We start from the raw sequence: 23,542 nt of genomic DNA, 5'->3' as shown, positions 1-23,542 counted from the left end.
GACCGAGTGCTTTTTCCTTCTGCCTTGGGAGGTGTTTGTGGCAGGAAGGAGACAGGCAGCCTCATGCCCTTCAGCGGTGAGTGGCGGTGTTGCTTTCCTCTCTCTTCCGCCTCCTATTTTTCCACATCACTTTCTTACGGTTACTACACCAGATACTTGAGTTCACCAGGTCCAGTTGGGCTCAGCTCGTTCTTTTTCCAGTTCCTTGAGGTGTAAAGTTAGGTTGTTTATTTGAGACCTTTCTTTTCTCTTAAGGTAGACTTTTTCTTTTTGCTCAAATATCAGCATAACAGAATCAAGAGTGGAGGTGAAGGTTAAGTCGCGTGGCTACTTCAGAGGTGGTCGTCATCCACAGGGAGCTTGCAATTCTCCAAAACTACTGCAGTGAATTGAAGGAGATAAAACTTTGAGTCAGTGCCCAATACATGATGACTTAAGTATCCAGGAAGTTCTCGGGTGATGGAGATGAGAATTAACAGATGATAATAATAAAAAAGATAACTCAGAGAAGCAATAGGATAGGAGTAGTAGGTAGACCAAGGCGAAAGCCCCACTCCCCCTAGTGAATTCATTCTTTTCTCCTCCACATTCCACTTTTTACACACAATAGAAGGAAGCCCCGAGTAATTGTTAGCTATGATGAACCAGGCACTGTCTTAAATGTACTTGTGGGTGTATCTCTTTGACAATCCTCACAACCCCAAGAGCACGTATGATAAGATCCCGGTATCAGAGATGAGAAAAGAGGCACAAAGAGGCTCTGCAATTTTCCCAAAGTCACCTTGCTAATAAGTGGCATAGAGAATTAGAAACTACAAAGTGGTTTTGAGTCTAAACACTGAGCCCCAATAGTGGAGGGGCTCCCAGGTCTTTCCGCAGGCCAGAGAATCTTGGAGGAAGGGAGGGGAAGAGGATATCCAGCACATGGTATGCTCCATCAAGTATGGATTACATAAATCTGTCCCCTGGGGTGGTGTTCTCACGTCCCTATAACTTCATGTCTCCCCAGGTCGCGTCTCTTCTCTCTTCCAACTGGTCCTCGTTATCGCTGGCGCTGAAGCCCTCGGCCTCGGGTACAGATGAGTGACGTGAGCTGGGATTCTGACTCTTCCCCCCGCTCTTCCTCATCTCCTTCCCCCCCTCCTTCCTCCGCTCACTCGCTTTCTTTCTTCCCATCCTCTTCCTCCTCCGCTTTGCCTTTCAAAGACGGAGTCATGCTGTACATGGTCTATTTAAGCAAGGAGAATCTACAGAGGTTCAAGCAGCTTTTAGTGGAAGAGAGCCCCAGACCTGGCTCTCTCCAGATCAGCTGGGACCAGCTGAAGACAGCCCGGTGGGCGGAGGTGGTTCACCTCCTAATCGAGTCCTTCCCTGGACGCCTCGCTTGGGAGGTGACTCACGACATCTTCGCCAAGATGGACCAGGCAGAACTGTGTCTTCGGGTACAGATGGAGCTGAATGGTGAGTGAGAATCTGGTATACAAGATGGGGTTGGGCTTGGGTGCTACAGAACTAAACGCTTCACTAGCTTCTCCTATGTAGATACACTATATTTACACTTTACTATCTTATACATCTAAATATGCACATACATAGATATATACACATATAGCACATACATAAATGTATATTAAAGCGTTTTTTTATTTCTGTCGATTATGGTTTTATTTTTTAATTTGGAAATTGGCTCCCTTTTTCATTGAAGTATAGTTGATTTACACGGTTGGGTTAGTTTCAGGTGTACAGCACAGTGATTCGTATATATATATATATATATATATATTCTTTTACAGATTCTTTTCCATTATAGCTTATTACAAAATATTGAGTAGAGTTCCCTGTGCTATACAGTAGGATATTGTTGTTTATTTTATGATTTTTTAAGTTTTTATTGGAGTATAGTTGATTTACAGTGTTGTTAGTTTCAGTTTCAGGTGTTAGTACAGCAAAGTGAGTCAGTTATACATATACATATACCCACTCTCTTTTAGATTCTTTTCCCATATAGACCATTACAGAGTACTGAGCAGAGTTCCCTGTGCTATACAGTAGGTCCTTATTAGTTATCTATTTTATATATAGTAGTGTGTGTATGTTGATCCCAATCTCCCAATTTATCCCTCCTCATACCTTTTCCCTTTGGTAACCATAAGTTTGCTTTCTGTGTGTGGGGGTCTATTCCTGTTTTGTAAATAAGTTCATTTGTATCATTTTCTGGATTCCACATATCTCTAATTCCATCCATGTTGCTGCAAATGGCATTATTTCATTCTTTCTTAGGGCTGAGTACTATTCCATTGTATGTATGTACCACATCTTTTTTACCCATTCATCTGTCGATGGACATTTAGGTTGCTTCCTAAATGCACATAGATGTATATTAAAGTGTTTATGTGTTTTACATATGCGTGTGTGTGAGTGCAGTGTTTGGCTGGGCTGTACATTTATATGTTATTAAACACCCTCCTCAGGACCTTCTGACACACCACCATTTTCACACTTCCTAACATCAAGATGGGAGGTCTAGGTAATCTTCTTCTCCCTGAACTAAGGTGGTGAGAGAATGAGACTCGTGAATGACGTGGCTGCCGCTATCCTAAAAGGTCCCGTTACCTCCATGTTGCTCTCCCTGTTCTGTCCACCTTATCATTCCAATGAGGGGCTCTTTGTTTGTCTGTTCCAGACATTTTACCTAACTTGGAACCAGAGGCCTTGAACCCAAGAGAAACACAAATGAACTTGGAGGAAGATGAGGCTGGTATGTGCTGGCCCTGTGCAGATTCTGGTGGAAAACAGGCTATGGGTGGGGATGAGAAGCCCAGTCCCCAAGGCAAGGCAGGTTGTAAATGCGTATGTCTAGTGTCCCTTCTGTGAATCAGAACTTCAGAAAAGAGAGCAGCTGTGCACTCACCTAAGCGGGAAGTCCGGCCACCGACCCAGCTGGATGCAGGGGCTCAGGCTACATCCTCGAGACATCACTCTCTCCCTCCTTCCATTGGATTCAGTCTTGAGTGGTCCCTCCTCTGCACACTGGCCGTTTCTGCCACCAGCTTCCCTTAGCAACACCAGCAGGAAAACAGAGTGCTTATTTCTCATTTGTCCAACACAAGTCCTGGAGCTCACTCCCCTGAATGAACTGAGACCATGAGCTCCTCGATGAATGATGTGGTGAAATGCTCTGGCAGGTGGACACTGGCTTATGTGCTTATGAGACAGCTTGATGGTAGGTCCAGCCACTGTCCAAAGTAACGGTCAGAGAGTGCGAAGGGGGCAGTTCTCCAAAAAATTTAGGGTGCTGTTGCCAGGCTAGGAATGGTCAGCAGATAGGCAAACACAGCAGCTATCTTAATCCATCCCTCCTTCCCCTACTCCATTATCCTGGACCATCAAAGTAGGATTCTAGGGAACTCCCTGGGGGTCCAGTGATTAGGACTCAGCGCTTTTCACTACTGAGGGCCCAGGTTCCATCCTTGGTTGGGGAAGCTAAGATTCCACAAGCCGTGTGATGCAGCCAAAATAAAATTTTAAAAATATATTTTTTAATTTAAAAAATACAAATAACATAGGTAAAGCTACCCCAGCCATCTTCTGAGAATTAAGAAATAGGAAGAAGGGACCGAAAGAACTGCGGTGCCAATAGAAGCTATGGGGTCACTGAACCAATTTCAAGAACTTTATAACCGCCCCCCACTTCTTATGTAAAGAGCAGTTCTTGCTTTGTCTAAGCCACTTCAAGTTGTCTGTTCTGTTCCTTGCAGCTTCTTAATTGATGCCCTGCTCTCCGGAAACGTGCGTGATTGATGCACTGTGTCCTGGAGCTGGATGTGGACGTCAAGCCTCGTTTTCTGGTTGTTCAGTTAGTTCTCACAAACAACTGATGCTGTACCCTGTATCTCTCCCTTCTCATTCATCCAGATAAATTACGGGAGTACAGACTACACTTGATGAATGAATATTCGACCCTATGGAACAGCACCACTTGGCCTGGGAACCACATGGACTTCTTTTACCAAGACCTACACAGAGAAGAGACATTCTTACCCTGTCTACTTCTTCCCAGAAAACCTCAAGGAAGACAGCCCAAGACTGTGGTTCTTCAGGGGGTCGCCGGGGTTGGAAAAACAAGCCTGGCCAAAAAAGTGATGTTAGAATGGGCAGAAAACAAGTTCTATGCCCACAAGCTCTGGAACGCTTTCTACTTCCATTGCCAGGAGATGGACCAGTTGGACGAGCAGAGCTTCGCTGAGCTCATTGCACGCAAGTTGTCCGGGTCTCGGGCTCTGGCGTCCAAGATCATATCCAAAGCAGACCAGCTTCTGCTCTTCTTTGATGGTTTTGAGGAACTAACCTCAACCCTCATAGATAGACCAGAGGACCTGAGTGAAGACTGGAGCCAGAAGGTGCCCTGGTCTGTCCTCCTGACCAGTTTGCTGAGCAAAAGAATGCTTCCTGGGGCCACGCTGATCATCTTCCTGAGGTTCACCTCTTGGAAGAACTTGAATCCCTTTCTGAAATGCCCGTCTCTGATAACCCTTACAGGGTTTAGTGTGCCTGAGAGATCCAGGTATTTCAGGACGTACTTCAGAAACAAGAGCGAAGCCGATGAAGCCTTGAGTTTTGTCATGGGAAACACGATTCTCTTCTCCATGTGCCAGGTCCCTGTCATCTGCTGGATGGTATGTTCTTGTCTGAAACAGCAGATGGAGAGAGGAGCAAATCTCCTGCACACATTTCCAAACGCCACAGCTGTATTCGTCTACTTTCTTTCCAGCTTGTTTCCAACCAGGGTTAGAGACCTTTTCAATAAGACTCACCAAGAACAATTGAAAGGTCTGTGCTCCTTGGCCGCAGAGGGTATGTGGGAAAGGAGATGGGTGTTTAATAAGAGAGATCTCAATCTGGCCAGACTGGATGAAACAGACATCGAGATTTTTCTCAGCGCGAATATTTTTCGAAGGGTGGTGGGCAACAAAGACCTTTATGCCTTTGCCCACTTGAGCTTCCAGGAATTTTTTGCTGCCTTGTTGTATGTTCTCTGCTTCCCACGAAGACTCAGAAATTTCCATGTGTTGGACCGGTTCCACGTCCTACGTCTGATAGCACATCCCGGAAGAAAGAGAAACCATCTCACCCAGATGGCACTTTTTTTATTTGGCCTTTTAAATGACACGTGCGCTCTAGCCGTGGAGCAGGTGTTCGGATGCAAGGTGTCCTTGGGCAACAAGAAGAAATTGCTGAAAGTCGCAGTCGAGCCACATGAATGTGATCCACCAACCCCACACCACGGGGTCCCACAGCTATTCAACTGTCTGCATGAAATCCGGGAGGAGGTATTTGTGAGTCAGATCCTAAACAACTATCGTAAAGCTACTTTGGTCATCAGCAGAAGTAAAGACGTGCAAGTGTCTGCCTTTTGCCTCAAGTTCTGTCGACGTTTGCAGGAGTTAGAGCTGACTATCACCCTGATCATCACCAAAGCGAGCAGGCTCTACCCGGATCCCCTTCCTGCCTCTGGGTAAGTGCACCCATCTCTCCCTTGGTAGATTCACGGTCCTATCGGGGACCTTGCCTACCATCTCCTGGGCATCTAGGGCAACCACCTCCGTCTTGAGGGGATCCCTTGCACATGGGACTTTCAGTCTTAAAAACAGAACACAACGTAAAATAGGTAGCAAGTAGGACGCAGCCGCATAGCACAGAGAGATCAGCTCGGTGCTTTGTGACCACATAGAGGGGTGGGATAGGGAGAATGGGAGGGAGACGAAAGAGGGAGGAGATATGGGGCATATGTATATGAATAGCTGATTCACTTTATTATACAGCAGCAACTAACACACAATTGTAAAGCAATTATACTCCAATAAAGATGTTAAAAAAAAACAAAAACAAACAGAAGGTGTTCCTGGGGTGCCGATTTCCATGCTAAAACTGGGAGAATCCTGGAAAAAAACAAGATGAGTGGTTCACCTACCTTGCCTCTATGCTGCACACCCTCTTTCCCATGTATGTGGGGACTCTGTTTCATCTATCACCCCAATTCTGTATATCATAAGCCTTTTAGTCTCTAAGGAAGTGCTGTCCAACGAGACTTCCTATGATGGGGAAGAATGAAGGAGAAAATTCGAGGTGTTCCCGGAGCCAAAGACACTACGTGCAGATCTTTCTCTGGGTTTTGGATTCTGGCTCACCGTGCCCCTCCCCCACCCCCCAAAAAGAAGGAATAATTTTCCCTTATTCTGTTCCTATATAGAGTTTTTTCTTTTTAGTAACAATTTCATAAGCACAGAGTAAGATATGGATGATATTTTGCATCCTAATCTCTGCCCTCATATAAATCCTAAGTGATTAAAAAGCAACTCCTTTTTTCCCTAAGTCATAGGACAATATAAGTGAGGCCACGAGTCTCCCTGCAATGAAATGAAAAATCCTGAAACAGTTCTGCTGGGCATCTTCTTAAATGAGGGCATCTTTTGAAAGTCACAAAGGGGTCTGTGACCATAAGGAAGCCCTGGGTTTGCTAGTAGGTTTTCTCAAGCTTAATCTCTAACGATGAGCCCTTTTCTCTTTTTCTCCCACACAGACCAGAGGGCAGTGATAGGTGTTATCTCTGGTGGCAAGACTTCTGCTCTGTGTTTAGGACACATGAGAGTTTGGAAGTCCTGGCTGTGACAAACAGCACTATGGATCCTGATTCAGTGAAGGTCCTTTCTACAGCACTGAAACATCCACACTGTAAACTCCAAAAACTGATGTGAGTATAAAACAAATCCTAGTTGGAAGGAATTCCATGGAAACAGTCTGTTTCCCTCTCTGCTCACACTAGATGTGCTCAAGGCATCCACGTCCATAGGTTTTTTTCCTAGTCTTACTGAGATATAACTGACATATAACACTGTAGGTTTACGTTTTACAGCATAATGACTTGCAAATATAATATATTTTGCTCTTAATATATTGCAAAATGACGAGCGCAGTAAGTTTAGTTACCATCCATCACCTCATACAGTTACCAAAATGTTCTTTCCTAGTGATTGAATGGTCTACTCTCTTAGCATCTTTCAAATCTACCACACAGCATTGTTAACTACAGTCACCCCAGCACTTATTTGTCTTATAATTGGAAGCTTGTACCTTCTGACCACCTTCGCTCAATTCCCCCACCCCCGCCTCTGACAACCATAAATCTGATCTCTTTTTCTATGAGTTTCGTTATTTTTTAGATTCCACATGTAAGTGAGGTCGTTTTTCTAAAGAAGACATACAGATGGCCAACAGGCTCATGAAAAGAGGCTCAACATCACTAAACATTAGAGGAATGCAGATGAAAAACACAATGACATATCACCTCACACCTGTCATCAAAAACACAAGAGATAGTAAGTGTTGGTGAGGATGCAGAGAAAAGAGAACTCCAGTGCACTGTTGGTGAAAACATGAACTGGCGGCCACTGTGGAAAATGGCATGGAGGTTCCTCAAAAAACTAAAACTCCTAGTTGTTTTTACTGCCTGAATGGTGATGTGCTAAGCCGGTACTTAGTATGGTGTACCACTGCATCCCTTTGGGGTAAGTACTGTTATCCTGATTTTTTTAAAGGGAGAACCAGAGAGGTTAAGTGACTTGTCTGAGATCACACAGCTAGTAAGCTTTGGGGAACGCTCCCCATCTCAGGTGGTCTGAGGCTCGCCTCCTCCATCGCCACACCACACTTCTGTGATGAATCACGCTTAGCAGGCCCCTGCGTGTCACAGGTCAAGATTTCCATGAAGGAGGGAAGAAGGTGAGCCAGATCCAGTTGCAGTTTGGCGGGCTCTACGAAATGAAAAGTGCATGTACACCTTGACCCCAAGGTCCACTTTTTAAAATCCACCCAAGGTAAATACATATGCACAGACTCGGAGGAATGGTTGAGAACATCGCTGCAACATTACCTTCAATAGCAAAAAAGGTACAGACATTTATGTAGCACTCACCCTCTGCTGGGCTGTCTTAGGTCCAGCATTACATTTCAGTGCCCTTAAAACTCACAGCCATCCTAAAGAAGTAGGTATTTCATGAGGAAGCTAGGGCACGAGGTTACACAGCTGGTATGTAATTGGAAGACAGATTTAAACTCCAGAATCAGTTCTCTTAGCTATTACCTTATACACCCCCTCCCTATGGTTTTTAAAACCCAGAAACTCAATACTTCATCAAAATTCCTTGAAATAGCCCACTTGACCAGTATCTGACCTATTTTCTCTCCTGTTATTGTAATGATTATCATTAACTCCCATTGTTTTAAAAAGATTATTTTGACGTGGACCAATTCTTTAAAAACATTTATTGAATTTATTACACTATTGTTTCTGTTTTATGTTTTGCTTTTCTGGCCGCAAGGCGTGTGGGAATCTTAGCTCCCGGACCAAAGGTCGAACCCACGCCCCCTGCATTGGAAGGCGAAATCTTAACCCCTGGACCACCCGGGAAGTCCCTAGCTCCCATTTTTTGAGTGCCTTCCTTTCTACATCAAGCCCTATGCATAACCTCTTACAGGCATCACTTGTGTTAATTCTCACGAACGTCCTAAGTGGAAAATGTCATGAGCTTTCTCGAGTATGTGAAATGAATCTCGGGGAGATTAAGTGACTCACGTAAGGTCGTCCAACTAGGAGGCTGAGCTGAGAAGAGAATCCAGTTTGGAGCCTTGGGCTGCACAGAAAGGGGCCTCATGCATTTATGGACTGATTGAACGAAGAAGAACTAATTAGCGAATGGGGAAATGTTGGTCAAAAGGTACTATAGGCTTCCCTGGTGGCGCAGTGGTTGAGAGTCCGCCTGCCGATGCAGGGGACACAGGTTCGCGTCCCGGTCCGGGAAGATCCAACATGCCGCAAAGCGGCTGGGCCCGTGAGCCATGGCCTCTGAGCCTGCGCGTCAGGAGCCTGTGCTCCGCAACGGGAGAGGCCACAACAGTGAGAGGCCCGCATACCGCAAAACAAAAAAAGTACTATAAACTCCCAGTTAAACATTGAATACTTTCTGGGGATCTAATGCACAGCATGGTGACTGTAGTTAACAATACTGTATGGTATACTTGAAAGTTGCTAAGAAAATAGATCTTCAATGTTCTCACCCCAAAAAAGAAATGGTAAGTATGTGACCAGATGGAGGCGGTTAGCTGATGCTCAAGTGGTAGTCATTTTGCAATATGTAAGTGCATCAAATCAACAAGCGATGTACACTAAACTGATACGTTGTTATCTGTATCATCTCAACAAAGCTGGAGGGGAAAAAAAACTAATTAGCCACCTTGATTGTGGTGATGGTTTCATGGGTGTATGAACACATCCAAACTCATGAAATTGGGTGCATTAGGTATATGATAGACGCACTTTTTTTGGTGTGTCGATTATACCTCGATAAAGCTGTTCAAGAAAAAAGAGCTGATGGGCTGATGCGAGCCTATGATAACCGGACACTGCTTACCTCTGCAGCTTTAGGCACGTGAGCCCCCTCGTGTTGAATGAAGACTTAATCAGGGTTTTGGTGGAAAACCAGTACCTGAGATACTTGGAAATACAAGACACGGAAGTGAGATGCCAGGTCATGGAGTTGCTGTGCAATGCCTTGAAACACCCCCAGTGTTTTCTACAGTGTCTGAGGTGAGACTGGGAGGGATGGAGAGAGAACCCTGGTACCCAGGCAGTCCGTTCGGGGGGGGGGTTACATGCTCAGCCTGCCTGACATCTTACTGCAATCAGTTGTCAGTTTCACTCAGCTTTTTTCTTTTATCAAAGTAGAGCTGATTTACAATATTGTGTTAGTTTCGGGTGTACAGCAAAGTGATTCAGTTATACATATATATTTTTTAAATAAATTTATTTATTTATTTTTGGCTGAGTTGGGTGTTTGTTGCAGTGCGCGGGCTTCTCATTGCGGTGGCTGCTCTTGTGGCAGGGCACGGGCTCTAGGCGTGCGGGCTTCAGTAGTTGTGGCTCGCGGGCTCTAGAGCGCCGGCTCAGCAGTTGTGGCATATGGGCTTAGTTGCTCTGCGGCATGTGGGATCTTCCTGGACCAGGGCTCTAACCCGTGTCCCCTGCATTGGCAGGCAGGATTCTTAAGCGCTGGGTCACCAGGGAAGCCCTCCATATATATTTTTTTAACATCTTTATTGAAGTATAATTGCTTTACATTGTTGTGTTATACATATATTTTTGCAGATGTTCATCCATTATAGGTTATTGTGAGATATTGAATATAGTTCCCTGTGCTCTACAGTAAACCCTTATTGTTTATATATTTTATATATAATGGTGTATATCTGTTAATCCTAAACTCCTAATTTATCCCTCTCCCCACCCCTTTCCCCTTTGGTAACCATAAGTTTATTTTCTATGCCTGTGAGTTTGTTTCTCTTTCATAAATAAATTTATTTATATTATGTTTTAGATTCCAATATAAGTGATATCAAAATATTTGTCATTAAATCACTTCACTCAGTATGATAATCTCTGGGTCTATCCATGTTGCCGTGAATGGCAATATTTCATTATTTTTTATGGCTGTTCACTCAGATATTTTTTAAGGTGACAATTTCATATATGTATGCACTGTGAAATGATTGCCACAGTCAGGCTACATAACCCATGTGCCACCTCACAAAGCCACCATCTGAACACTTGAGATCAACTCTCTTAGCAAACGTCAAGTATACACTACAGTCTTGTTAACCATCGTCACCATGATGTACATTAGGTCTCCAGAAGTTATTCATCTTATAACTGGAAGTTTGTGCCCTTTGACCATCATTTCCCCCACCCCAGCCCCTGCAACCACCATTCTACCCTCTGGTTCTAAGTTTCACTCAGCTTGAAAACTACAATTTGATGTCCCAGGTGTGTCTGAGATAGAGAAACCATAGCCTTAGGGGTGAGCTTGGGCCAGCCCACCCTGGCTTGCAAGAGCTGATTGTTAAACATTCAGGAATTTGGTGAGGGTTGTTAAACAGCATTATTAAAAAGCTAACTCACATAAACTTAGTATCGAATAAATTATATTAAAAAACAAAGGTAATAGTTAAAACTCATTACTTCCTGATTTTTCTTACTATATTATTATCGGTGTCAGCGTTCAGCAAACCTTTTCTATGAAGGGCCAGGTAAGGAATATTTTTAACTTTGCAAGACGTACAGTCTCTGTCAAGACTGTCCAACTCTGCTATAACATCTGAATTAAATAGTGGTGACAGAGTGCTAAAATATCCATTGCCAATATGCAAATGAATAGGCATGGTTGTGTTCCAATAAAACTTTATTATGATCAATAATTATGTATTCATAGAGTTCATCAATAACTTTAATGATTTATTAAGTATCAATTGTATTATTAACTGTAATAATTATATAATTTACTAGTGATTTTATTTATGTATGAACACTGCAATTTGAATTTCATTTAATTTTCAAGTGTCACAAAATATTCTTTAACTATTAAAAAAAATTTTAGGGATTTCCCTGGTGGTGCAGTGGTTAAGAATCTGCCTGCCAATGCAGGGGCCATGAGTTCGAGCCCTGGTCCGGGAAGATCCCACATGTCACAGAGCAACTAAGCCCGTGCGCCACAACTACTGAGCCTGCGCTCTAGAGCCCGCGAGCCACAACTACTGAGTCCGTGCGCCTTAGAACCTATGCTCCACAACAAGAGAAGCCACCGCACTGAGAAGCCCGAGCACTGCAACGAAGAGTAACCCCCTCTCGCTGCAGCTAGAGAAAGCCCGTGTGCAGCAACAAAGACCCAACACAGCCAAAAATAAATTTTAAGTTTTGTTTTTTTTTTTTGCGGCACGCGGGCCTCTCACTGTTGTGGCCTCTCCCGTTGCGGAGCACAGGCTCCGGACGCGCAGGCTCAGAGGCCATGGCTCACGGGCCCAGCCGCTCCGCGGCATGTGGGATCTTCCCGTACCGGGGTACGAACCTGCGTCCCCTGCATCGGCAGGCGGACTCTCAACCACTGCGCCACCAGGGAAGCCCAAATTTTAAAAAAAATTTTAGATCACTCAGTTCACAGGCTGTACAGGACCAGGTGGTAATGCAAATTTGGTCCACGGGCCATAGTTTGACTGAATCTCATTCTTTATCCTGAAAATGGTTTGCCCAATAAATGTTAAAAAGAAGTTGTGTTTCAGGGGCAGAATCAAGTCCCTGGTTTGGAATTAGAGCCCGACAGTTAGCCCATGCCAATTTGTCATGGCCCTGAGTGTGTATTATTTTCTATTGATTATTTGCAATTCAGACGCTGAATTTGATGCGGGTTCACTCAGGCAAGATGGAAATCACCCCTCCAGTCACTCTTGGGTGAAGAACAAGGATGTGAGACAGTAGGTGAGGTCTAGGTGGCTATGTGGGTACCATTTTCCCCAGGAGCTAAGGTTCAGTGTTTTTGCGTGGCTTCTGTAGGTTGGAAGATTGCCCTTTCAGCCCGAGAAATTGGGCTGATCTCGCCAGGAATCTCAAAAACAATGTTCACCTGAAGACTCTAATGCTGAAACGTAGCTCCCTGGAGAGGTTTGAACCATGTCACCACCTGCCAGTGGCCCAACTGGAGAAGCTGTCGTAAGTCTTTTTGTGGTTGTCATGCTGTTGCCCAGTTGTTTGGTAGATTGAGTGTTTCTAGGAGAAAAACAGAAATGGGGGAATGTGTGTATAATGGAGCAAAATTAAGTCGTGATTGTTAATGACATAGATGGGGCAATGAAGTCTTGAGCTGAGAGAGAGACAGACAGAGAGACAGAGACAGAGAGACAGAACTACATAAAAGTACAAATTTGCACCTAATATCCTAGAATATATAACTATAATGAGCCTGATGTATCCATCATCCAGTTTTTGAAATAGAGCCTTAACCGTACTGTTTTCCTTCCCCACTGATCATATCAATCCCCAAGTCCGTGACCCCCATGCCCCCATAGCCATCTTGAATTGGGTTGATCAGGCTCCTTATTTGTATTTACACTGATAATACTGTATATGGATCCTTAAACAGAGCACAGTTTTGCAGTGCTTTGAATTTCACATAAGTGGCCTCATTGAGCAATGTGTGCTTTTTCCAATCAACTGACATTTTAGTCTTCATCAGTGTTTAGTTGTTTCTATAGGCTGTTCCTCTTTGGTGCTGAATGATAACATTTGTATGAATGTGCAACAATTTAGGTGTCCATCTTACTTGCCACCGAGGGTTGAGCTATTAACACACACACACACACACACACACACACACACACACACTGACACACCGACATACACTAGTAGAATTGCCACATCATGGAGAGCATTCATCTTCAGTTCTACCAGGCTTGTTTCCAGACTGTTGGTACCAATTTGCAGTCCCACCAATGGTGTGTATGAAAGTTCCCCCAACTCCAAATTCTCATCCGACTCTTGTTACTGTTACTGCTTTTGCCAATCTGTTGAGCAGAAAATAACATGTTATTGTTTATTTATGACTCAAGTACCACTTTATTATTTTTTAATTGAAGTATAATTGAATTACAATATTATATGAGTTTCAGGTGTATGACACAGTGATCTGATATTTTTCTATGCTACAAAATGATCTCCATGATAAGTCTAGTTATCACCTGTCACCATACAAAGTTATTACAACATTAGATACCTTCTTGTTTACATTTGCACTTCCCTCACCACACATGAAAACGTTTTCAGGACCTTCCTATACATGTTAGTTTCTCTAATACGAGTGCCCGCTTCTGTCTTCAGTGCGTGTTTCTATCTTTCTTTACCTTGTGAGATGGTGTCTCTTCCCAGGTCACCTCCATATACGTTATTTACTGTTTAGTCATTGCTGGTCCCTTTCTCTTCCCTCTTCATCCCTCTCTGTAACTGTTTTCCTGATCCCCAATTGCTTCTCACATCAAAGTTCTATCCTCCCCCTTAAATCTGGGAAGCCCCAAGAGCTGGTAACAGAAGTAGGATGAGGCGTTTGCATTTAGAAGGAAAGCCCTGGTTGAAATCTTCATCTCTCAGCACGAGACAAGGAAAATCCTGTCGCAGGCATGAATTAAATTGCACCCTGTCTGTGTGTGTCTCTCCCACAGGTTGGAGAACTGTGACCTCACGTCACTTTCCTGCAAAAGTCTTATCTCTTCTCTTGCGAGTAACAAGAATCTGACCCATTTGAGCTTGGCAAAAAATGCCTTGAAGGACGATGGGGCAAAACAGCTTTGGAATGCCTTGCAACGCTCTCAGTATCCTCTGCAGAGGCTGGTGTAAGTCCCCAAATGTCCTCTTTTTGGAACTCCCTGGAGTAGAATGGGGCAATGGAGAGCAACTGTGATGTATGTGTCCATTTATGCAACATACTTGTTAAGTGCCTACTGCATTTTAGGCATTGTGCTGATACTGGAAGAAAGCATAACGAAGAAGAAGGTGGTTATGATTTCAGTTTCAGAGGCAAATTATCTAGCGGCAGAGTTCTCAAACTGTGTGCCGAGGTACCCAGGGGTGAACTCAGAGAGGTGCTGCAGGATATTTTAAATGTAAGAGGTACTGACATCTGTTCATCGCGGCAAGAACTATTAGCTTGAGGTAGTTCTGTTCTAACATCCGGTTGTGCTACCTTCCTTTCAATGATGTCATATCTTTGCAAAGCTCCTTCTTTAGCAATTGCGATCACCAGAGCAAGTGCATTGCAAAAATGTTTTTTAACAGATTTTATTTTATTTTTTAAATTTTTTGGGCCATGCTGTGTGGCCTGTGGGATCTTAGTTTCCCTGACCAGGGATTGAATCCCGGGCCCTCAGCAGTGAAAGCGTGGAGTCCTAACCCGTGGACCCCCAGGGAATTCCACAGAGCAAAATTTAATGAAGTACAGGGGTGATGTGAAAAAAGTGAGATGCTAAGGAGGGCATAAATGGAGAAAGTTTGGGAACCTCTGATCCAATGTATTCCTCTAACTCCTAGAGTTTGGGAGTGAGCGTTATACCTCTGAGATCAGAATAATGTAATGTGACCTGGCTTTCTGCTTAGAAGTGAGTCATGTATCAACCTCAGTGATATGGACCCGCATACATACTAAGTGATATCTTGTTTGGCGTTTATCTCACTCTATCCTGAATTCTTTAAATGACTTCCCCTAGGTATCAGGGCACATTGGCTGTCATTGACAGAAATTAAACTCAGACTGTCTTAAACCGTAAAGAAATTTGCTGGCTGGTAAAAGCAGAAATGCCGAACTGACACACAATATCCCCTGAACCCATTGAAGCTTTCAGGATCCCAAAAAGAAGCAGGAAATGGTGCAGCTGCTTCGGAAGACAGACGGGTATCTCCTCAAAAGGTTAAACAGAAACGTAACATGAGTCAGCAATTCTACTCCTTGGTATACATGCAAGAGAAATAAAAACAAAATCTGCACAAAAAATTGTACACGGATTTCCATAGCAGCATTATTTGTAGTAACAAAAAAGTGGGAAACAATCCAAGTGTCCAAAAGCTGATGAATGGATAAAGTGTGGTCTCTCCATATGATGGAATATTATTCAACCATAAAAAGCAACAAACTATATTAATACATGCTGCAAAGTGGATGAATCTTGAAAATATTATGCTAAATGAAAAAAGCCAATCACAAAACACCACATATAGTATGATTCTATTTATATTAAATGTCTAGAATAGGCAAATTGACAGGAAGGGAAATCAGATTAGTGGTTGCTAGAGCTGGGGTGTGTGGGGGAAGAAATTGGGAATGACTGCTAAAACGTACACCGTTTTCCTTTTTGGGGTGATGAAAATGGTCTAGAATCATGGTAAATGTTGTGCAACTCTGTAAATATACTGAAAACCAATGGTGTGTACACTTCCAATGGGTGAACTATATGGCACGTTAATTATATCTTGATAAAGCTGTTATACCAAAAAAAAAAAAAAAAAGGCGGGAAAGAAAGCTAAGGGTGTTTTTGTTGGTGTTTCTCTGCAGGCTGAGAAATTGTGCCTTGACCTCTGAGTGCTGTCCGGATATGGCTTCTGCTCTTGATAAAAATAAAAACCTGAGAAGTCTGGACCTTGGTTTTAACAGCCTGAAGGACGACGGGCTTATCCTGCTCTGTCAGGCCCTGATGAACCCTGACTCTGGCCTACAGATTCTTGAGTAAGTTGTCCCCGTTTCCTTCTTTGAGACCGAGTGTCTGTAAAATTCTTTTGGGGTAGAATGTGGGAATGTGTTTTGCACTTCTGGGGTGTTCCCTCCATTTGGTTGGAGGACTTGGAAACTTCAGAGCAGTGGTTCTCAAAGTACAGTCCTCAGACTAGGAACATTTTCATCAGGGAAGTTGTTAGAAAGGCAAATTCTTGCATCATTTGTCTCTCTGTGTCTGGTTTATGTCACTGAGCATAATGCCCTCAAGGTCCACCCATGTTGTCACAAACAGAATTTCATTCTTTTTATCGGCTGAGTAGTATTCCATTGTATGTATATGCCACATCTTCTTTATCCATTCATCTGTCGATGGGAATAGAGGTTGCTTCCGTGTCTTGGCTATTGTGAATAGTGCTGCTATGAACATGAGGGTGCAGGCATCTCTTCCATATCCTGGTTTCGATTCCTTTGGGTCCATTCCCAGAAGTGGGGCTGCTGGATCTTGTGGTGCCCTGAGGGTGGGGAACCCCCCAGTCTGTGCTTCACAAACACCTCCCATGATTCCTGTGAATGTTAGAGTTTAAGGACCATTGTTAAATTCTTCCATTCAATGAAAGATAAAGAAGAATTTGTTAATTTTAGACTAATACCTTAGATGGCGAGTCTTCCAAAATCAATGTTTATGCTTAGGGAATCTTTTTTTGTGTATATTTTTTCCTTCTCCTAAAGGTCTCTATGCTAACATGCATACTAGCCAAGGGATTCGAAAGAATTCATCCTATTTTTAATTGTTTTAGTGGTTACCCTAAATATTTAGAAAAGATTTATAGACATCTCTGATGACAAAGGTTGAAACTTTTTTTTGAGTTATTTTTTTTATTGGCGTATAGTTGATTTACAATGTTGTGTTAGTTTCAGATGTACAGCAAAGTGATTCAGTTATACATATACAACTTTTTTTTGCCTCTTTCCTACCTGCATTTTCTGTTCACTATTGGTATGATCTGGGTTCTAAGTCTAGATCACTTTTTTCACTCAGAAATGTTAGCTTTTATTTTTTATTGAAGTATAGTTGATTTATAATATTATATTAGTTTTAGGTGTACAGCATAGTGATTCTGTATTTTGATAGATTATACCCCCATTAAGCATTATTATAAGATAATGGTTACAATCCCCTATGCTGTACAATATGTTCTTGTTGCTTATCTATTTTATACATGATAGTTTGTATCTCTTAATTCAGTACACCTAATTTGTCCCTCCCCTCTTCCCTCTCCCCTTTGGTAACCACCAGTTTGTTTTCTATGTCTCTGAGACTGCTTCTGATCTCGGAGAGGCAGCAGTGAGCGGTGGCGTGAAGCGAGATCTTAATTCCCTGCCCAGGGATTGAACCTGGGGAGCCTGGATGAAAACCAGGAATCCCAGCCACCACACCCGCTGGCTCTTGCCCCAGTGAAAAATGCATTTCTCAAGGAGGCAAAAAAAGAAACCTGTAAAACAGGTACAAAGCTTATTATTAGAGACATAGCACAGCAACAAGTGGGAGAGCACACAGAAACAGTTTGCTTAGTTAAGATAGAAGCAGGGCAGAGACGCACACCCGGAGAGCAAGGGTATGGGTGTCCTCCCTAATGAGGAGGAGACCTGTAAAGAGGCGGTTAAGTCATTCATATAAGGCAGTTCTTCCGGGTCTTTGTTTACCTTTGGCCAGTTATCTGATTTCTTTTTCCACACCTGACCTTCCCTAGGACCCTCCCCAACTTGCATGTGCAACTTTTTTCCAAGATGGATTTCAGCCCAGAGGCCTATGGGAGGGCCTTAGCATCACATGTTGTGGGGTGGTGCCCCTCCTTTTTGACCCCCAAGGAGCCTTTCTGCACATGTGCAATGTCTCCCTTGCCCCAAGGATGGGAAATACGTAACCTCTTGATCTTTCAACAGAGTTTGTCCCACTCTGTCCCTGCCATAAAAATGTCCAGTGTCTAGTTATTTACCCTATTTCTGTTACTGGTTTTTATATCGAGGTGCAGATCTTGAAATATAGACAGGAATCCGGTCATAAATATGTAGTCCTGGAGTCCATTTGTCTCTTGCTTCAGGAAATGTAAACAGGGGGCTGATAATGAATGTCTGGCCTGGAACCCAACTTCTTCTCACCCAGGGAAGTGTAAACAGGAGGCCAGTTGTAAATGTCTAGCCTGGAGCCCATCTATCTCCTGCCTCACTTTTATTTTGCATATATACTCATTTGTGTTCTTTTTAATATTGCACATATAAGTGATATCACATAACTCTAGAGCATTTAAATCACAGTAGGTTACATCCTTAATTTCTAGGATTAGTCCTGATAATGGATTTCATTTTTGTTAATAATCACTCGAAGGGAGTTCTGGAGGTCACAATTCTTTTACTCCAGAAAGTTAGTCTTGGGTTGGTTGTTTTTTTTTTTTTTAAATTATTTATTTATTTTATTTTGGCTGCGTTGGGTCTTCATTGCTGCTCACGGGCTTTCTCTAGTTGCGGCAAGCAGTGGCTACTCTTTGTTGCAGTGTGCAGGCTTCTCATTGCGGTGGCTTCTCTTGTTGCAGAGCATGTGCTCTCGGTGCATGGCTTCAGTAGTTGTGGCTCATGGGCTCTAGAGCACAGGCTCAGTAGTTGTGGCACATGGGCTTAGTTGCTCCACAGCATGTGGGATCTTCCCTGACCAGGGATCGAACCCCTGCCCCTGCATTGGCAGGTGGATTCTTAACCACTGTGCCACCAGGGAAGTCCTACTACTATATTTAAAATAATCAACAAGGACTTACTGTATAGCACAGAGAACTCTGCTTAATATTCTGTAATAACCTAAATGGGAAAAGAATTTGAAAAAGAATAGATACATGTATATGTACAACTGAATCCCTTTGCTGTATGTCTGAAACTAACACAACATTGTTAATCAACTATACTCCAAAATAAAATAACATTTTTGAAAAGAAAAATAAGCTCCTTGGAATGAAATGACTCATTCCGGTCAGTGTGATTTCCAGGCTGTGAGCAGCTAGGCTGGCTCAGCTCTCAGGTGAGGGATGTGGTGACTTTTCTGCTGCCTGTTTCTCTCCCACAGGCTGGACAAGTGCCTGTTCACCTCCGTCTGCTGCCGGGCCATGGCTTCTGTGCTCCTCAACAACCAAACTCTGAGATACCTGGACTTGAGCAAGAACGACATCGGGTTCGGGGGCATCCTCCACCTGCGTGAGGCCGTCAGGAAGAGGAAGTGGGGATCTGAGGTCTCTCTGTAAGTCTCCGCTGGGTTCCCTGTGCAGGATGCATAGCCCTAGGAAACCTCATCAGCAGTGAGATTCTGGACCCCAAATGCTGTCGGCAGATGTTGCTAACGACCTTTGTTCCTTTCCTGGGGATTTTTATTTTAATAAATTTTTTATTTTATTTATTTCTTTTTGGCTGCTTTGGGTCTTCGTTGCTGCGCATGGGCATTCTCTAGTTGCATCGAATGGGGGCTACTCTTCGTTGCGGTGCATGGGCTTCTCATTGCAGTGGCTTCTCTTGTTGCGGAGCACGGGCTCTGGGCGCGTGGGCTTCGGTAGTTGTGGCTCGCAGGCTCTAGAGCACAGGCTCAGTAGTTGTGGCACACGGGCTTAGTTGCTCCGCGGCATGTGGGATGTTCCCGGACCAGGGCTCGAACCCGTGTCCCTTGCATTGGCAGGTGGGTTCTTAACCACTGCGCCACCAGGGAAGCCCTCCTGGGGATTTATAGTTTCCTTCATGTGGCTGACAAACCACAACTCCTGCGTGTGAAATGAGAAAATAAACCTGGATTCTACTGTCTGCTCTTTTTTTTTTTGCATTTTAAAAATATTTGTTTGTTTGTTTTTTACAGTAGGTCTTTGTTGGTTATCTATTTTAAGTATAGTGTGTACATATCAATCCCAGACTCCCAATCTACCCCTCCCCCCCCACTCTTCCCCCCAACCCCGTAACCATAAGTTCATTCTCTAAGTCTGTGAGTCTGTTTCTGTTTTGTAAATCAGTTCATTTGTATCATTTCTTTTAGATTCCGCATATAAGCAATATCATATGGTATTTGTCTTTCTCTGTCTGACTTACTTCACTCAGTATGATAATCTCCAGCCCATGCATGTTGCTTCAAATTGCATTATTTTGTTCTTTTTTATGGCTGAGTAATTAATATTCCATTGTATATATGTAGCACATCTTCTTTACCCATTCCTCTGTTGATGGACATTTAAGTTGCTTCATGTCTTGGCTATCAGAAACAGTGCTACAGTGAACACTGGGGGGCATGTATTCTTTCAGGTTATGGTTTTCTCTGGATATATGCCCAGGAATGGGATTGCTGGATCATATGGTAGCTCTATTTTTAGTTTCTTAAGGAAACTCCACACTGTCCTCCATAGTGGCTGTACCAATTTATGCTCCCACCAACAATGTAGGAGGGTTCCCTTTTCTCCACACCCTCTCCAGCATTTATTGTTTCTAGATTTTTTGATGATGGCCGTTCTGACTGGTATGAGGTGGTAGCTCATTGCAGTTTTTTTTAAATTTTTTATTTATTTATTTTTGGCTATGCCTCACAGCTTGTGGGATCTTAGCTCCCCGACCAGGGATCAAATCCGCACCCCCTGCATTGGAAGTGCGGAGTCTTAACCACTGGACCGCCAGGGAGGTCCCCTCATTGTAGTTTTGATTCGCATTTCTCTAATAATTAGCGATGTTGAGCATCTTTTCATGTGCCTCTTGGCCAACTGTAAAAAAAAAAAAAGTAAAAACATAACCATCTGCTCTTAAACTGTTTGTTTCTTCATCTTCTCCCCTGTCTTAAACAAATGAATGTGTTATCATCACTTACCAGGATCTGCGGCTGTGGAGGGCTTAGTGGATCTTTCTGTTTCCCCATCTGTAATTTTGGGTTGGCATCCTCCTCCAGGAGATACTATGAGGATTGGAAGAAAGTGCATCTATAAGGCACTAAGTTCAGTGCCTGAGACCATCATGATCTCAATTATCGATGGATTCTGGGTATAGGTCATAGGAAACAGCTGGTATATTCATTATCTATTGCCCTGGAACAAATTATCTCAATGCTTAATAAGGCAACACACATTTGTTGTAAAATTTCTGAAGGTCAGAAATACGGGAGCAGTTTAACTGGATGGTTCTACTCAGGCTCTTTTACGAGCTGAGTTAAGGTGTTGACTGGAGGGTGATGAGGCTGGAGGACCAACCTCCAAGCTCACCCACGTGGCTGTTGGCAGGAGGCCTCAGTTGCTCTCTGCAAGGCTGCTCCTAACGTTGCAGCTGGCTCCCTCCTGAACAAGTGATGGGAGAGGGAAGAAGGGGGAAGGGGGGGCAAAAGTCCCCAAAACAGAGCCACAGTCCTTTATTACTGAATCTTGAAAGACCCATCCCTTCTGCTTTATTCTAACGGTCACACAGACACGCTATAGCCCAGTGAGAGAGGGGGCTACATGATAGTGTGAAAAACAGGAAGAAGGATCTTTGGGGCCACTTGGAGGCACCTGCCACACCTTGTAATTGGTGGATCCAAGGCACCTGGGCTTCACCCCTGAGCTCTTGAGAGCTGCACCATTGATCTTGAGCTTGTTGACTTGAAAAATATATTCACAGCCTAAAAGCTGAGAGGTAGGTTTTATTCAGTAGGAATTTTTAGGACTTCAAGCGCAGGAGTCAGAGTCTCAAGTAACCCTGAGAAAACTGCTCTGAGGAGGTGAGGCGGGAGCTAGGATATATAGTAGTTTTGCAACAAAGGGCAGGTGGTAGGAACAAAAAATTACTGTTAATAAAAGAAAAGCAGATACCTCGAGTTAAGGCATATAGCACTTTTCTATGTATGGGAAGATGCAAGAGTCTGGGCTCACTGAAATCATTCCTTTGGTATGTATCTCAGCTACTTGGGGCCAGTATCCTGCGTTTTCTCATCCTGAGTTCCCTCAGGGCTCACCGTGGGGAGTGGCTGCAGTCTGATGGCTGCTAGATGGCAGGTGTTCTTTGTTTCCTTCCTGAGTTCCCTCGGTGCTCACCAGCTCACCACTGGGTTGCAATCACTGATGACTGTGACATCCTTTGTTTACTGATACGGCAGGCAATATTCCATTTACAGTAAGTCCCCTACATATGAACCTTCAAGTTGCGAGCTTTCAGAGATGTGAACGTGCATTCACATCTGCGTATGCCTGTCTGGCATACATTGTCTCGTGCGTGCGTCCTCTACTGGTTGTGCATCTTGCCCTCAGTCTCCTATGGCTGAGGATCCTTCAGCTCTGCCATCTCCCACCTCCTCTCCCTCCTCCAGTCAGTAACTCTTCTTTCCTGTTCACTCAGTGCCAGCCCCTGGATGCCAGCTATTATACTGTGCTACTGTACTTTTCAAGGGACTGTTCTGTAAGATTAAAAATGTTTTCTTTGCTTTTATGTATTATTTGCGTGAAAAGTATTATAAACCTATTATAGTACAGTACTCTATAGCTGATTGTGTTAGTTGGGTACCTAGGCTAACTTTTTGGACTTATGAACAAATTGGACTTACAAACGCGCTCTCAGAACAGAATGTGTTCGTATGTAGGAGACTTACTATATCAATCTCATGGGTGGTAAATTTCTGTCCTAGAGGTTTTACATATTTTCCAGCACTGCAAAAGAAAACCGAGCATAGGAGAACCAAACCTGATTCTTATCCTTCTCAGGGAGAAGAAACAGAGAGATGGAGCGGATATGATGAGAAGACTGGAGGGCCCAGTAGTGAACAACAAAACCCTGAAGATAGTTCAGGACTGGAAAGATGAGTGCTGTGATAAGGCAGAGTGGACGAATTGATCCGGTGCCGCCCTGGATAATTTTTTCCTGATGAAAAATTGGGCAATGGTTTCCTATTCTGTGGGCCATTCTGAGTCTACAATGGCTCAGTTAGTTCTGGGAAATGGTGTAACACGTGACCTCCAAATAGCTCCCTCAGAGATACTGAAGGTCACGTGTCAGACATAGATTAGTCACGGAATTGGGGGCGTCACGGAATTGGGGGCACCACGGTAAGCAGCGTTCCAGCTCACTTCTACTCCTGGCTTCTGGAAGTCATTGAATATGTCATGTTAACATTGTCTCTGGGAAATATCTGACTCATCTACTGGAGTATTGTGAGAATTGAATTAAAAATGTGCATGAGTGCAATTCAAAAACTTGTCAAGTGTTGTTTATTTACAAATAGACTTGTACATCGACTGTTACGAAGGAAAACATCTTGCCTCGAAAGAGGGTCCACTACTGTATAGCACAGGGAACTCTGCTCAATATTATGTGGCAGCCTGGATGGGAGGAGACTTTGGGGGAGAATGGATACATGTATATGTAGGGCTGAGTCCCTT

The 23,542-nt window shown here is 43.6% G+C and overlaps 1 protein-coding gene across 1 annotated transcript; it reads left to right on the top strand.

The window, feature by feature from the left end:
• Window positions 1-222: 222 nt before the first annotated feature.
• Window positions 223-23,132, top strand: NLRP8 (NLR family pyrin domain containing 8). The gene is made up of 10 exons (XM_022584879.2): window positions 223-1,461; window positions 2,684-2,758; window positions 3,916-5,515; window positions 6,581-6,751; window positions 9,476-9,643; window positions 12,437-12,592; window positions 14,095-14,265; window positions 15,978-16,148; window positions 19,249-19,419; window positions 22,868-23,132. Exons 1-10 carry the CDS (start codon window positions 1,080-1,082, stop codon window positions 22,995-22,997), a joined length of 3,195 nt encoding a protein of 1,064 aa, XP_022440587.2. The 5' UTR covers window positions 223-1,079; the 3' UTR covers window positions 22,998-23,132.
• Window positions 23,133-23,542: the final 410 nt, after the last annotated feature.

The sequence above is a fragment of the Delphinapterus leucas genome, chromosome 20, assembly GCF_059928025.1.
Source record: "Delphinapterus leucas isolate spDelLeu-1000000601 "Yukka" chromosome 20, BTC_Dleu_Yukka2, whole genome shotgun sequence".
Classification (NCBI taxonomy): Eukaryota; Metazoa; Chordata; class Mammalia; order Artiodactyla; family Monodontidae; genus Delphinapterus; species Delphinapterus leucas.
This window is presented reverse-complemented; position numbering and strand designations above follow the sequence as displayed.